Here is a 13,875-nt window from a genome sequence, read left to right as displayed (position 1 = left end):
AAGTACATCATCTTATATAAAAAAAAATAAGAAAAAACAAGCCTTACTTCCAATTCAATTGGTGAGTCCTCAGTGATTTTATCCTGTGGTATACCAGCAGCTGCATGTGGTTGAAGATGATATTCTAGGAGATTTCCATGATATGCCATGATGAAGAGAGAGTCCATTATTCTTCTTTGCTTGTCTCTAGGGACAGTGGGAGAGCCAGCGAGCCAGCCACGTGGACTACCAAATACTGAAGCCACCTGAGAAACATTCTAAAGTTGACAGAAGTCTTTAGCCAAGTATAATAACCAACTTACTTTAGACAAGGAGGTAAAACTGAATATTATAAATTTCACTATCACCGATATTCCCCAAAGACAAGAAACAAAAACTAGTCCACTAAAACAATAATTTGTTCTGAAAAAAAAAAAAAAAAAATTCTAAAGTATTACTTTTGAATTTTTGCCTTAGGACATTCCTTGCAATTATATTTGGTGGTTACAATGTACTGTTTTTACCGAGACCTATAACCACTTAAACCTGTTTCTGAAATTCCTTATTTAATCTATTAACTGAGCTTAATTAATACTGGCCTAATATGCTCACCTTAATAATATCATCACCACTTGGCGATCTTGGGGTTTTACTCATTGGAGGACTGCGGCTTGGTGATGGTCCCGAAGATATTGTACCTATTACAATCAAAAGAATATTAATTTGATGAGAAAAGGAATCTTCAATATCCTTGAGTATGGTTTAGTAATAAACTGCACTTATATAAAATTAATGATAAAAACATTGTTGAAACTAGCCATGAAGCAAAGACAATACACATTTTACAAGATCAGGTAAAATCATTTGAAAACTCCACTAAAATATAGAAAACACCAAGCTTCATATTCAGCAGACCATTTTACATGTAGATACTATTAACCAGCACTAGGGACAAATCAGAGCTGCAGACTTAGAGGTGAAGTCTTCAATTCACATCCTAGCATTTTAAGGTACTTCTCCAAATCCTGCTATAAAATTTACTGTACTGTACGATAAATATTCAGGTACCATGCTTTTAGTGAAACCTAATACTAAGCCCTATCACACACTAAATTACAAAATTGAATAATGTGCATATAGCATATACAAAGTCTAATTCAAAAGGCTAGGTTACAATACTCATCAAAAGACATTCCAGCACTGAAATGTTTGACTTAAGCTTTTAATATAATCATACTGTATATCTACATGTACTTGTTTATGTAGATTAAATCTAAAATGGATTTAATAAAAAAAGATAATTTAATTTTTCTCACCATTGGGAATCATGAGGACATAACCATCATATTTCAGGGCTATTTACTTAGCAGTGAAGAGCCCCTTCCCTCAAAAATATATACGCTACATGTACCAAATGCCCACATGAGTAAGACGTTGCTAGCATAATACATTCTCGTCTGCATACAGTACTTTCTAGGCAAATTTTACAGTTCAGGCATATATAATTATCTTCTCTGACACTTTATGCAACTTTCAGCATAACCATAATATGAAAATTATAAACATATAAAATAGCCCACAAAGAAACACAGGCTTCAAATTATCTTTTAGGGATTGGTTGAATATAATTTAGTACAGGTAGTTGTCGACTTACGACAGACATAGGAACTGAGAGACACGTCGTAACATGATCTGAATAATTGTCAAACTTAAAAAGTGCAGTTTCCAAAGATATACGAAGCTATGTAATGATACTGTAATCATCTAAGTCCTATTTTATCAATATTTTCTTACTGTATATCATTATTTCATTTTCTTGGTTCATATGATAACATATGCTTTATTAAAGCATTTTTGTATTCTAATTATCAATTTCGGAAGCATTTTAACAAATAACAATTACCGACTTTCATTTTTTTACCTTTGGTTCAATTTGATAAGCTGATCTCAAGTTCCCGCTACCATATCGAGAGAATGCGCACATATAAATAACAAGGTGTGTCGTTTGCATAATTTCTTAACTTATTCGAAATATCTTCGTGATGAATATTACATCAGCACCAATATGTAATAAGATATCATAGGTTTCACACCAGTTTGTTTATAGCCATTATTTTTTTATCTTTCTTTGTATATGTGTGTATGGGTAGTTCTTTTTTAAAGCTTCATACAGCATTCCATTTTTACTTCGTTACAATTAGTTATCAATTTATGACCTATGCGACTTACGACTGTTCCACTTTCACCCGATTTTCCACTTTGATGACATCAAGTCTGTTGGAAATAGTACACTTATAGGACACTATTTACCTAGAAATAATTTATATTCTTGTATAAAAATGAACTAATTTACCTTGGTAAGTTAATACTTTATTTTCTTTTATTGATAACATACAGTAGAAATTAAAGATAAGAAATATACCTGTATCAAAAAATATACTGTACTGGTTGCAGACGTGGAAGAGAAGCTTGGCCGATTAGTGACAGAATTTGGAACGGTGTGTGAGAGAAGGAAGTTGAGAGTTAATGTGGGTAAGAGTAAGGTTATAAGATGTACAAGAAGGGAAGGTGGTGCAAGATTGAATGTCTAGTTGAATGGAGAGTTACTTGAGGAGGTGGATCAGTTTAAGTACTTGGGGTCTGTTGTTGCAGCAAATTGTGTAGTGGAAGCAGATGTACGTCAGAGAGTGAATGAAGGTTGCAAAGTGTTAGGGGCTGTTAAGGGAGTAGTACAAAATAGAGGGTTGGGCATGAATGTAAAGAGAGTTCTATATGAGAAAGTGATTGTACCAACTGTGATGTATGGATCGGAGTTGTGGGGAATGAAAGTGACGGAGAGACAGAAATTGAATGAGTTTGAGATGAAGTGTCTAAGGAGTATGGCTGGTGTATCTCGAGTAGATAGGGTTAGGAACGAAGTGGTGAGGGTGAGAACGGGTGTAAGAAATGAGTTAGCAGCTAGAATGGATATGAATGTGTTGAGGTGGTTTGGCCATGTTGAGAGAATGGAAAATGAGAAGGTGATAAATGCAAGAGTTGATGGGAGAAGTACAAGAGGAAGGCCAAGGTTTGGGTGGATGGATGGAGTGAAGAAAGCTCTGGGTGATAGGAGGATAGATGTGAGAGAGGCAAGAGAGCGTGCTAGGAATAGGAATGAATGGCGAGCGATTGTGACGCAGTTCCGGTAAGCCCTGCTGCTTCCTCCGGTGCCTTAGATGACCGCGGAGGTAGCAGCAGTAGGGGATTCAGTGTTATGAAGCTTCACCTGTGGTGGATAACGGGGGAGGGTGGGCTGTGGCACCCCAGCAGTACCAGCTGAACTCGGTTGAGTCCCTTGTCAGGCTGGGAGGAACGTAGAGAGGAGAGGTCCCCTTTTATTATTTTTTTTTTGTTTTATTTATTTCATTTGTTGATGTCGGCTACCCCCCCAAAATTAGGGGAAGTGCCTTGGTATATGTATGTATGTATCAAGAGAGTATTAATATCCAGTACTTTACTGCTTTGATCAAAATTACAAAATGACAGAAACAAAAGTAACACTACTACTAGAAGCACAGAAACATTACCGTCATTAGAAATAAAATAGCGAGTTGTATAAAAGGGAAAGTGTATGCTGGCGAGGGTGGCATTTTCTTTATTGTTTTGATTAAGAGGTTATCAAGCTAGCTTTCCATTTCATAGCTTGTTCTATTAAGAGGTAAGATTCATGAAAATAACAGAGCTATTTCTCCATTTTTGCAGCTTCCAAGTTTGTGGTTTCAGTTATTCACATAATGAGAGCCACAAAATATATTGATTAATTACTTCAGTTTTTTCGCACACTTTCGGCAATCGCTCTGTAATGATCAGTGCGCACAGCAACATTCTTGCTTCTCTACCTCTTCTCTTTCCTTTTTACCTCTTCTACTATAAACATCTACTGCTGTTGTAATATGATATTCTCCAGTACAGTCGGAGAGACAGAAATTGAATGTGTTTGAGATGAAGTGTCTAAGGAGTATGGCTGGTGTATCTCGAGTAGATAGGGTTAGGAACGAAGTGGTGAGAGTGAGAACGGGTGTAAGAAATGAGTTAGCAGCCAGAGTGGATATGAATGTGTTGAGGTGGTTTGGCCATGTTGAGAGAATGGAAAATGGCTGTCTGCTAAAGAAGGTGGTGAATGCAAGAGTTGATGGGAGAAGTACAAGAGGAAGGCCAAGGTTTGGGTGGATGGATGGAGTGAAGAAAGCTCTGGGTGATAGGAGGATAGATGTGAGAGAGGCAAGAGAGCGTGCTAGAAATAGGAATGAATGGCGAGCGATTGTGACGCAGTTCCGGTAGGCCCTGCTGCTGCCTCCGATGCCTTAGATGACCGCGGAGGTAGCAGCAGTAGGGGATTCAGCATTATGAAGCTTCATCTGTGGTGGATAATGTGGGAGGGTGGGCTGTGGCACTCTAGCAGTACCATCTGAACTCGGTTGAGTCCCTTGTTAGGCTGGAGGAACGTAGAGTAGAGGTCCCCTTTTTGTTTTTGTTTCATTTGTTGATGTTGGCTACCCCCCAAAATTGGGGGAAGTGCCTTGGTATATGTATGTATGTACAGTACAATAATGAAAAATAATAATAAAAGTAGTAGTAAAACAGCTTTGAAAATCAAACAAATACAAACAATAACTTAACCACTAGCACTTGCAAACTTCTCAGAACACCCTCTCTTTAAATATCTCTAATTAATTTCCCTACTTATTATTTTTAACTATTTTTTTCTCCCTGCATAATAAATCAATACAAGCATTTTCTTTTAAATAAGTAAATAGAATGAAAAAAGAACATTAAAGCAGTTTGAATTATATGTGGAAATAAGATTCTCTGTATATTATATTGATGGACACCTGGCCTTAAAGCAGATACAATAGGTATCATTTATTTTATTTAATAAAAAACATTCTAAAGAGAATTTTTTTAAAGAAACCTACTTAAACATAGCATAAGTTAAGAACATGAAATATGCCCTGCCATAATTTCCATTCCCCTAAAATTTTTTTTTATTATCTATCGATAGACAGAATGAGAAAAAAAAATAAAGGTTAACAGTTGCGAGTAAAGGTTAACATATTGAATGATTTATGACTTCAGGCAAAGGTAAAGGACAAATTATTTTCCTATTTAATCTGGTGCATCAAAATAACTTCTGAAAACTTGAGATAACTATAATTGAACATATTTCATATCATCACGTAATGGTTACTTAAAATATATTCATTTCTGGGCTCCGACCCGTGTCGCCCAGTGAAATGCTCCTAAAGCACCATTTCTAAGGTATATAACTGCTATATATTACCAGAGAAAAAATTGCATGGGAATGCCAGGTTGAACCCAGCTCGCTCACCAGTATAATGTGTCGATATAATACTGGGGCACGATAAATCACAACCAGAGGCCTCGCACCATTTAGATATCTCCTGTCAAAATCCCCGAACAGCGAGGCGCCGTTCAACCTCGTACTACTACTAGCCAACCCACGCCAGTGACGTCACTCCTTATATAGCACGCAGTTTAATAACCGTTTTTTGTCTGGTGTGTGTATTTCGCTGGTTTTTCTCTGGTTTTACCTCAAGATGTCCGACTCAACTGTCACTACATCTAAGTAAGTATCAGATCTATGAGTTTTGAGATTTTGGAGGGGGTCTTGCCCTTTTTTGTTTATATTATTCAGCTTATTATTCACGACCTTGCTGGGTTTTTCTCGGGCGGCTCCTTCCTCTCTCTCTCTCGTTCGTTCTTAACGATTTTCAATAAGTCCTCCATACTGATTGTTTCTCGTTATGAACTTTGTGGATTGCCACGGTTCACACACCGTATCATTTTATTTTGTCCTGTTTTATGATAACAGTTATCTCATATTCATGTGCGTATTTTGGAGGTTGGCATGCCTGATCGCCATCGGCGTTCTTTTCCACATATCAATTTTAAGTGAAATTTTTTTTTATCAACAAATAAGGAAGTAACAAACTTTATATAAATTATGATTTCCTTATTTTTCTTCATTGCAATAACAATAGCAAAGATAGAACCAGCATATATCTAGGGCCAACTGTAAACTTGTTTATTTTTTAAGTGCAATTTTTTTGTAAACAAATAAGGAAGTTACATAAATTCTTCATAAATTATAATTCCCTTATTTTTCTTCATTGCAATAACAATAGCAAAGATAGAACCAGAAAATATCAAGGGCCTACTGTATATAATGTGCCTAAAGCCTACTCTGATTGGCTGACCATAGAATAATGTATGAACAATATTGTCTATGGTCACTTTCCTCCAGAGGGACAGTCCTTCTGGGCCCTCAGGCAGGATGACTGAGGGGAGGCAAAACCTCAGCGGGACCAGATTCATTGTTAATGTAGCCAGCATAATTCTTTGTTTGTGCCAAGGGAGAAAGAAAGTCAAAAGGTTTCCAGACTATTCCCCAAAAGGGGTAGCATGATTTAGGTGAAAACTGTGTTGAATACTTCTGAAGTGCCACCACAAATTTTGACGACAAAGCCTCTTGAAAATTACTAGGTTTGTAGCCATCCTTCTTGTTCTAGAGGCCCCAAGTTTAAGATCTAGGAAACATTTCCTCTGATCAGGCACAGGCTACAGGGGTCTTTACCTTTTCTTCTACCCCAAGGAGGAGAAGGGGGCTAGACTCTTACTAAAATCCGGTCGCGACAACTAACTGACATATCAAGCAGATCTCTATCTGTGATCTAGGGCTGTATAGTCCCAGAGGAAAAAACTTCCCTAACCCCATGTATATTGCATGCTTTCTACTATTCCAAAAAGAGCGAAAGAATGTAGAGTGATGCCTTCTTAGTGGATGTGAGCCCAGCAATGCTCGTTCGAAAGACGTGCAAAGGAAGGATGCCTCTGGGGGACACTAATCCGTTATGGTTTTTCTGTATTGGGAGCAAAGTCCTGGAGGAAGTGCGTCTGGCAGACATGCTTGCCGTGAAGATGATCCTGTGGTAGTTCACCTGGGAGAAATGAGTCTATACACTTTGACCCAGGTGTGTCTGGTGGAGCAGCTTGTAAAGAAAAATCAAGAAGTACATCTGGGAAGCAGGCATCTGAGAGATGCATCCAAGTGGGAGGCACGTCTAACGAATATGTGCTTGGTTGACATGCCAGAAAACAAGGTCAATCTGGGCCAGCAAGCCTGGAAGGGGCATGTCTGGAGATGCAAATGCTAGCAACGCACACAAAAAGGTAGGCGCGCCTAAAGCAGAGCATCTGGCAAGCGGCTGCCTAGGAGCTGCATGTGAAGACGTACGTCTAGTGAGGTTTGTAGAAGAAAGAGTTTCCAATAGAAAAGTCTTGAAGAGACGAACCCTCTGCTGGCGAAATCCCTCAATGAGGCATGGCAGAGGACCATTTGGAGGAGGAGACCTTCAGAAAGGCAAGGTCCTGGGCTCAAAGCTGAAGAAGGTACACACAGTTGCCAGCAGTGCATTGCAAGGGGAAGCTTGTCAGCAGGGGAGACTTGTACCTGGACAAGAAGAGGAAAAATCCGAAGAGCAGTGCTTCTCTGGAAAGGGTTGCTCCTGCTCCTGCAGGGGGGTACCCCGTGTGTGTCTGCCTCAAAGTCCTAAGTGCTCCACACTCATTCTGAAAGAAAGACCCCTCGGGAGGGAGACTCTCCCCGCTTGGGAAATGGTAAGTCCTCCCTACATTGAGGATTGTCAAAGGAAAGGTACACCTCTTGAGCAAACGGCCTCCACCAGGAAAAGGAGATTGATTGATTGATTTAAAGCTCTCTGGCATCATGACATCTAAGGTAGGAGAGGGAGAAGGGAAGTCTCAGTGTTAAGTGAGAGGTCACAGATAAGCAACCTCAAGGATAACCTTAAGAGCAAAGTTAATTAGCCTGTCCCTGAATACTGCTTCCCCAAAGATGACCAACCAACTTGAGAAGGGTCTCAAAGTTCATTCACCCCAATCACCAAGCAGGGACGAAACCAAAAGGCTACAAGCAAACACATGTTTCACAAGAAGCCCTTGGTTGCGGTCGAAGCCTCTGCACTGAACATTTGCTGAAAATGTTTCAGACAGGTAATCTACACCTTGTCATAAAATTTTAATTGCCATATTCCCAGTTTCACTGTTAACATTTTCCTATATAAAGATCAAAGTTTTGTATTTGAGTAGGAACAAATTCACATACATATATATATTCTTTTATCAGAAATGTTGAATAATTAAGGATATAAGGAATAATTAAGGATATAAGGAATAATTAAGGATATAAGGATGTTTACTGTAATATCAACAAACTAGCAGTAGAATGGTGGGGCATTCTTGGATAAGACCAGTGATAGAACAATATCAGACATTGCCGGATTATTGAGAGCAAACCTGTATGGCTACTACTAACACACATTGGTGGACAAGGCTCAAGCAGTGGGCAGTACTTGACTGTACCATGCATTTTCAGAATTCCTGATGTCTAACGAATGGCTCAACTCAGAAAAATTCCATTTAACAGATCATGAGACATACCGATCAAATTCTGAAGTAATGGCTGTCGTAGCTGAACCAGAGGTTTCACAGTTGTTGGTGTTGGGTAAGGTGGATAACGAGGGTTTGGATAAGCTAAATTTGGACTTAAATCAAACATAGACTTGGATGTATTTGGTGATGCGGACAACACAGGTGAATTGCGTCCAGAAGATGGGGTATCGTCTAAGCCAGCACTTCGATGAAAGCGACTCAACCTAGCAACACAGAAAACAAATAATGAAACAAAAAAAATAAAATTACTATTGAAAATCCTTTCATTCATAGCCATAATCAATGAAAACAAAATTAAACACAAGATCTTAATTGTATTTCCTACTACAGTTGAACTTTGGAATAATGAACTAATGGAGGGAAGGGCTGTCTGCTATATTGAAAATATGTTTCCTAAAGCATAAAATCCCACAAAATCATACCAAATTGTACACAGGATAACTATATATGCCCAAAACCCGGGGTAACGTCAAATTGAGCAGCTGAGATTTACACGTTTTGATGACAAAATAAAGGCATGTAAATCAAATGAAACTCGTAAAAAACAAAGATCACGCATGGACCAAATCAAAACAAACTGAATAGTGCAGCACTCGAAAACACTACCGGTCAATATCAAGTAACACTTCTTCCACATCCATTAAAATCAAACTAAATCATAAAAATTGTATACAAGACTACTATATTTACAAACAAATGTGTGAATAAACCTAATTAACAAATATTTCCATGTATAAGATTACCTTTAGATTAAGATAAGTTAAGAAAGTAAGGAGAAATTAATTCAATTATTTCATATCTGTAATATGAGTGCTAAATTACAAAACCATCTGTATATAGGGTAGGTTTTGGTTATGTAAGGATGATGTTATTACATGTTAGAATTAATCTCTCAAGATGAAGATTATGAAGCATGTCTTCAGAGCTGAAAATAATTATGGTGATATTATGATTAACAATACAGTAATAGCATTATCATCATAAGTTTTCTTTTCATAATTGCCCAGAGTTATATACAGTATACATATTTATCAAGTATATAAATAAAAAATAAAAAATTTTAAGTAATTTTTATTTTTCCTAACATACTTACCGAGAACTACTTTCTTAGGAGTTACCTGTAATCTCCTCTCTACCAACCAGAGTTTTGTGTAGTATACCCTAAAACCCGTTTTCTATGGAGGGCTACCTCGGGCGTAAGAGAACGTGCCCCGAGGGTAGCTTTTGCGCTAGGTCGAGGTCCGCCTGGGTCGTGAGCGTCAGTAAGTTCTTCGGATGTTGCACAATTCTCGCAAGGGCAGAGAGGCACTCGGGGAAGGTAGGGAGGCCCATTACCCGAAAGTAGTTCTCGGTAAGTATGTTAGGAAAAATAAAAATTACTTGAAATTTTTGATTTGTTCCAACACGAATACTTACCTCGAACTACTTTCTTAGGAGACTTACACTTTAGGAGGTGGGAGTGCCTTTCTGACTTTCAGACCCAGCAAGCGGAAGCCAAGAGGCCTAGGTATAAACAAAACATACTAGGAAAACGGACGATAGGGTAACTACACAAAGAGCTCACGTTAGTGTCTAAGTACTCACCCTTTGAAAAACTTCTTCTGATGTTGAATCCAGTAACGTAGTTGCAGAGAACGTGTTATCCAATGGTTACAAGAGGGTTATCTCCGATAAGGATATGGAAAAACGGGGAATAGGGTGAAAGGGAACGAACCTGTGTCTCCCGGTTTGCTATCCACGATTGAGCCTGGGGCTTTTACCTTTAAATCACTTGGAGCGTGGAGATGACTGTTCCAATGGAGAACCCGTCTAAGGACTTCCTCGAGTAGCCCTTGAGGTAATGGGCAGTAAAGGTTGACTGGTTAGACCAGGTACCTGCCCGAAGGATCTGACTCACTGCCATGTTTTTCTCAAAGGCTAAGGACGTACTCAGACCCCTGATGTCATGGGGTTTGGGGATGCCTGGTAAGGCCAGAGCTTCTTCCCTGTAGGCCCTGGCAATAACTTGTCTCAACCAGAAGGAAATGGTATTCTTGGATACCTGTTTCTTAGTAACACCTGTGGAGACGAAAAGGCTCTTGATGCCTGGCCGGAGATGAGCCGTCCTTTCAAGGTATTTTCTAATGGCACGGACCGGGCATAATTTCAAATCCTCAGCATTCCCCGTCCTAGGGATAGCTGGCAGAGAGAAACCTTCGAATTTTGGATCCCAGACAGCTGGGTTCTGGGTCTTCGCCACAAAAGAAGGAACGAACTTGAAAGATATTTCCTTCCACCCCCTCGAATGAGAGACGTCATAAGACAGCCCATGGATCTCCCCTACTCTTTTAGCGGAAGCCAAGGCTAGCAAAAAGACTGTCTTGAGTGTGAGATCCCTGTCTACGATATCTTTCATTGGTTCGAAGGGGGGCCACTTAACATCTTCAGGACCCTAGCTAAGTCCCACTGAGGCACCCTAACTGCTTGTGGGGGGCAGGACTGCTCAAAGCTCCTGACAAGCATCGAGATGTGCCTAGAGGAACCCAGGTCGATGCCCTTCAGGAGAAAGACTTGACCCAAGGCGGCCCGCACTCCTTTTATAGCTGGGATTGACATTCCTATTTTGTCCCTGAGATATACCAGAAAGTCTGCTATGTCTGGGACCGAGGCTTTGAGGGGTTTAATGCGACTCGAAGCGCACCACTTCGTGAAGGAGGCCCACTTAGCTTGGTAGACTGCTGCTGACGACCTTCTCAGGTACTGTATAGCGACATCCTCTTGGCAGTAGCTGATGAATACCCCTCCTTCTTTAGGAGTCGCTCGATAGTCTCCAGGCGTGAAGACGTAGAGACTGTGGGTTGTCGTGAAACCTGAGAAAATGCGGTTGTTGTAGAAGATTTGACCTGTCGGGGAGTGGCCAAGGAGGTTGACTCACCAGGTCTTTTAGGTCTGCGAACCACTCTCTCTCCGGCCACCAGGGCGCTACCAAAGTCATCCTTAAGTTCCGGGCAGTCCTTACTCTGTTGAGTACTTGCCTTATCAACGTGAAGAGGGGAAAAGCGTACACGTCTAGGTTGTCCCACCTGTGCTGAAAGGCATCCTCCAAGGCTGCCTTCGGGTCTGGGACAGGAGAACAATACACGGGAAGTTGCGTGTTCAGTTTGGTTGCAAAGAGGTCCATCACCGGGGAGCCCCAACGTTGGAGGATGAGCTTGGCTACTTCTGGAAGGAGGGACCATTCTGTCCCTACTATTTGACCCATCCTGCTGAGACCGTCGGCCAGCACGTTCTTTTTCCCGGGGATGAACCTTGCTAATAACACAACCTGGTTCGTTTCTGCCTAATCTAGGATCTCTAGGGCGAGATCGCACAATTCCCTTGATTTCAAACCTCCTTGTTTCTTTATGTACGCTACCACTGTGGCGTTGTCGCACATCAACGCCACAGTGTTTCCCCTTAGTAGATCGACGAAGTGTAGGCAAGCTTTCTGGACTGCCTTCAACTCTAGGACATTGATGTGTAGGTTCTTCTCCCTGTCCCTCCAGGTTCCTCTCGCTGTCTCGTCGAGGAGATGGGCTCCCCATCCCTGGTTGGAGGCGTCTGTGAACAGAAGTAACTCGGGAGGGTCGTTCGCGAAGGGCATCCCCTTGAGCGAGTTTGATCGGCAATGCCACCATTCCAGGGAGGGCATTGTGTTTGGTAGGGCTGGGATTAGTTCTTGTTGCGAGTCCAGTTGGCACCAGAGGTTCTTCAGGTTCCATTGGACGGCTCTGAGCCTGAGTCTCCCCTGGGGAACCAGTTTTTCCAACGACACCAGATGCCCTATTAGTCTTTGCCAGTCCTTCGCTCTCCTGGGTTGTCCCGACAGGAACGGACGAAGGATCTCCATCAGATTGCTTATTCTGTCTTCCGAAGGAAATGCTTTTCCCAGAGGGGTATCTAGTGTCATCCCCAAATAGGTCATTCTGGTGGAGGGGGATAGATTCGATTTTTCCGGGTTGATCATGATACCCAGATCCTGCAAAACTGGAGAAGTTTCATCCCTTGCTCCTTCAAGACGTTCTTCGAGGAGGAAAGAAGCAACCAGTCGTCCAGGTACCGGATGAGGCGAATACCTCGTTCGTGAAGACTCTCGTGAATACCTGGGGAGCTGTTGACAATCCGAAGCAAAGGGTCTTGAATTGCAGGATCTGGGTACCCCATTTCACCCGGAGAAACTTTCGACTCGAGGGGTGGACCGGAATTTGGAAGTAAGCGTCCTTGAGGTCTATGGTCATCATGTAATCTTTCTCCCTCAAGGACAGCAGGACTGACTTCGGAGTGTCCATTTTGAAGTCTGTCTTCCTTATGAATTTGTTGAGAGCCGACAGATCTATAACCGGCCTCCACCCCCCTGTCGCTTTTTCCACCAGGAACAGTCGACTGTAGAAACCTGGACCTGGGTGTAGGATCTCCTCCATGGCACCCTTCTCCAACATGGAGGACACCTCCTCTTGAAGGGCGGCCCTCTTCAACGGATCCTTGGGAACCAGCCACTCCGACCGGATGGCCGGAATTAGGGGGGGGGTTCTGCTAAGAACGGTAATCTGTAGCCCTCCTTCAGTACGGACACTGTCCAGGGCTCTGCTCCGTGAGCTTTCCATGCTTGCCAATATAGTCTGAGGCATCCCCCAACCTGAGGCTTTGGGCAGGAATAGGGGGCCTCCCACTATCTCCTCCTGGAGGAGCGGCCTGAACGGCCTCTCCTGGAGGCAGAATAACCTGTCCTAAAGGAGGCTGAAGCTGCTGGGGCTCCTCTACGGGGGGGCTGAGGCGCTGAGGCCCAGGAGGAAGAAGGAGCTTCTCTCTTCGTCAGGCTAGGAGAGGACTGAGACGTCGCGGCACTGTCTGAGACTGACCTCTTGTAGGGAGGTCTCCTTACCGGCGTAGGCCTGTGGGCGTTTAGTTCTTTCCTTTTAGACACCTTCTCCATGATTGCCTCCAAGTCCTTTAAGGGGAACAAGGAGTCACCCCACAAAGGAAGGCTCCTCATGGCCCTCGCCTCTCTGTCTGGGACCTTCCGGGACACCTTCGCCAGGATGGTGTCTCTCTTGCGAAGCACCCAATTCGCTGTCAGGGCGAGAGACTGGTAAGTAAGGAACTTAAGAGTCTTGCCCCCGGAGGTGATAAGCTCCCTCAGGAGGCTTTGCTGTTCCGGGTCTGTCGGGTCAAAAGTAGCTTGCACCCCTACTAATGTGGAAGCCCACCAGTCTAGCCAAGAGGAGACGTGTACTAGGTCCCTAGACATTTCCTCCATCATCGCAGCCTCCGATGGAGAAAAACAGACCGGGGCTGAAGAGGCTCTGTCCTCCGAGACGCCCTGTCCCAGAATGTCGAGAGAAGGTT

At 42.1% G+C, this 13,875-nt stretch overlaps 1 protein-coding gene across 2 annotated transcripts in view; it reads right to left on the bottom strand.

The window, feature by feature from the left end:
- The window catches only part of LOC137639853 (BCAS3 microtubule associated cell migration factor-like), a 251,753-nt gene that overhangs the window by 108,033 nt on the left and 129,845 nt on the right, over positions 1-13,875 (bottom strand). For both annotated transcript variants that reach the window (XM_068372110.1, XM_068372111.1), the window contains exons 10-12: positions 8,500-8,714; positions 592-677; positions 48-245 (exon numbers count right to left, since the gene is read on the bottom strand). In XM_068372110.1, coding sequence (XP_068228211.1) covers positions 48-245; positions 592-677; positions 8,500-8,714 — 499 coding nt within the window. The remainder of the gene's footprint in view (positions 1-47; positions 246-591; positions 678-8,499; positions 8,715-13,875) is intronic.

Source organism: Palaemon carinicauda, chromosome 4 (assembly GCF_036898095.1).
Source record: "Palaemon carinicauda isolate YSFRI2023 chromosome 4, ASM3689809v2, whole genome shotgun sequence".
NCBI lineage: Eukaryota > Metazoa > Arthropoda > Malacostraca > Decapoda > Palaemonidae > Palaemon > Palaemon carinicauda.
Note: the sequence above shows the minus strand (reverse complement) of the source record. Positions and strands in the feature narration are given on the sequence as shown.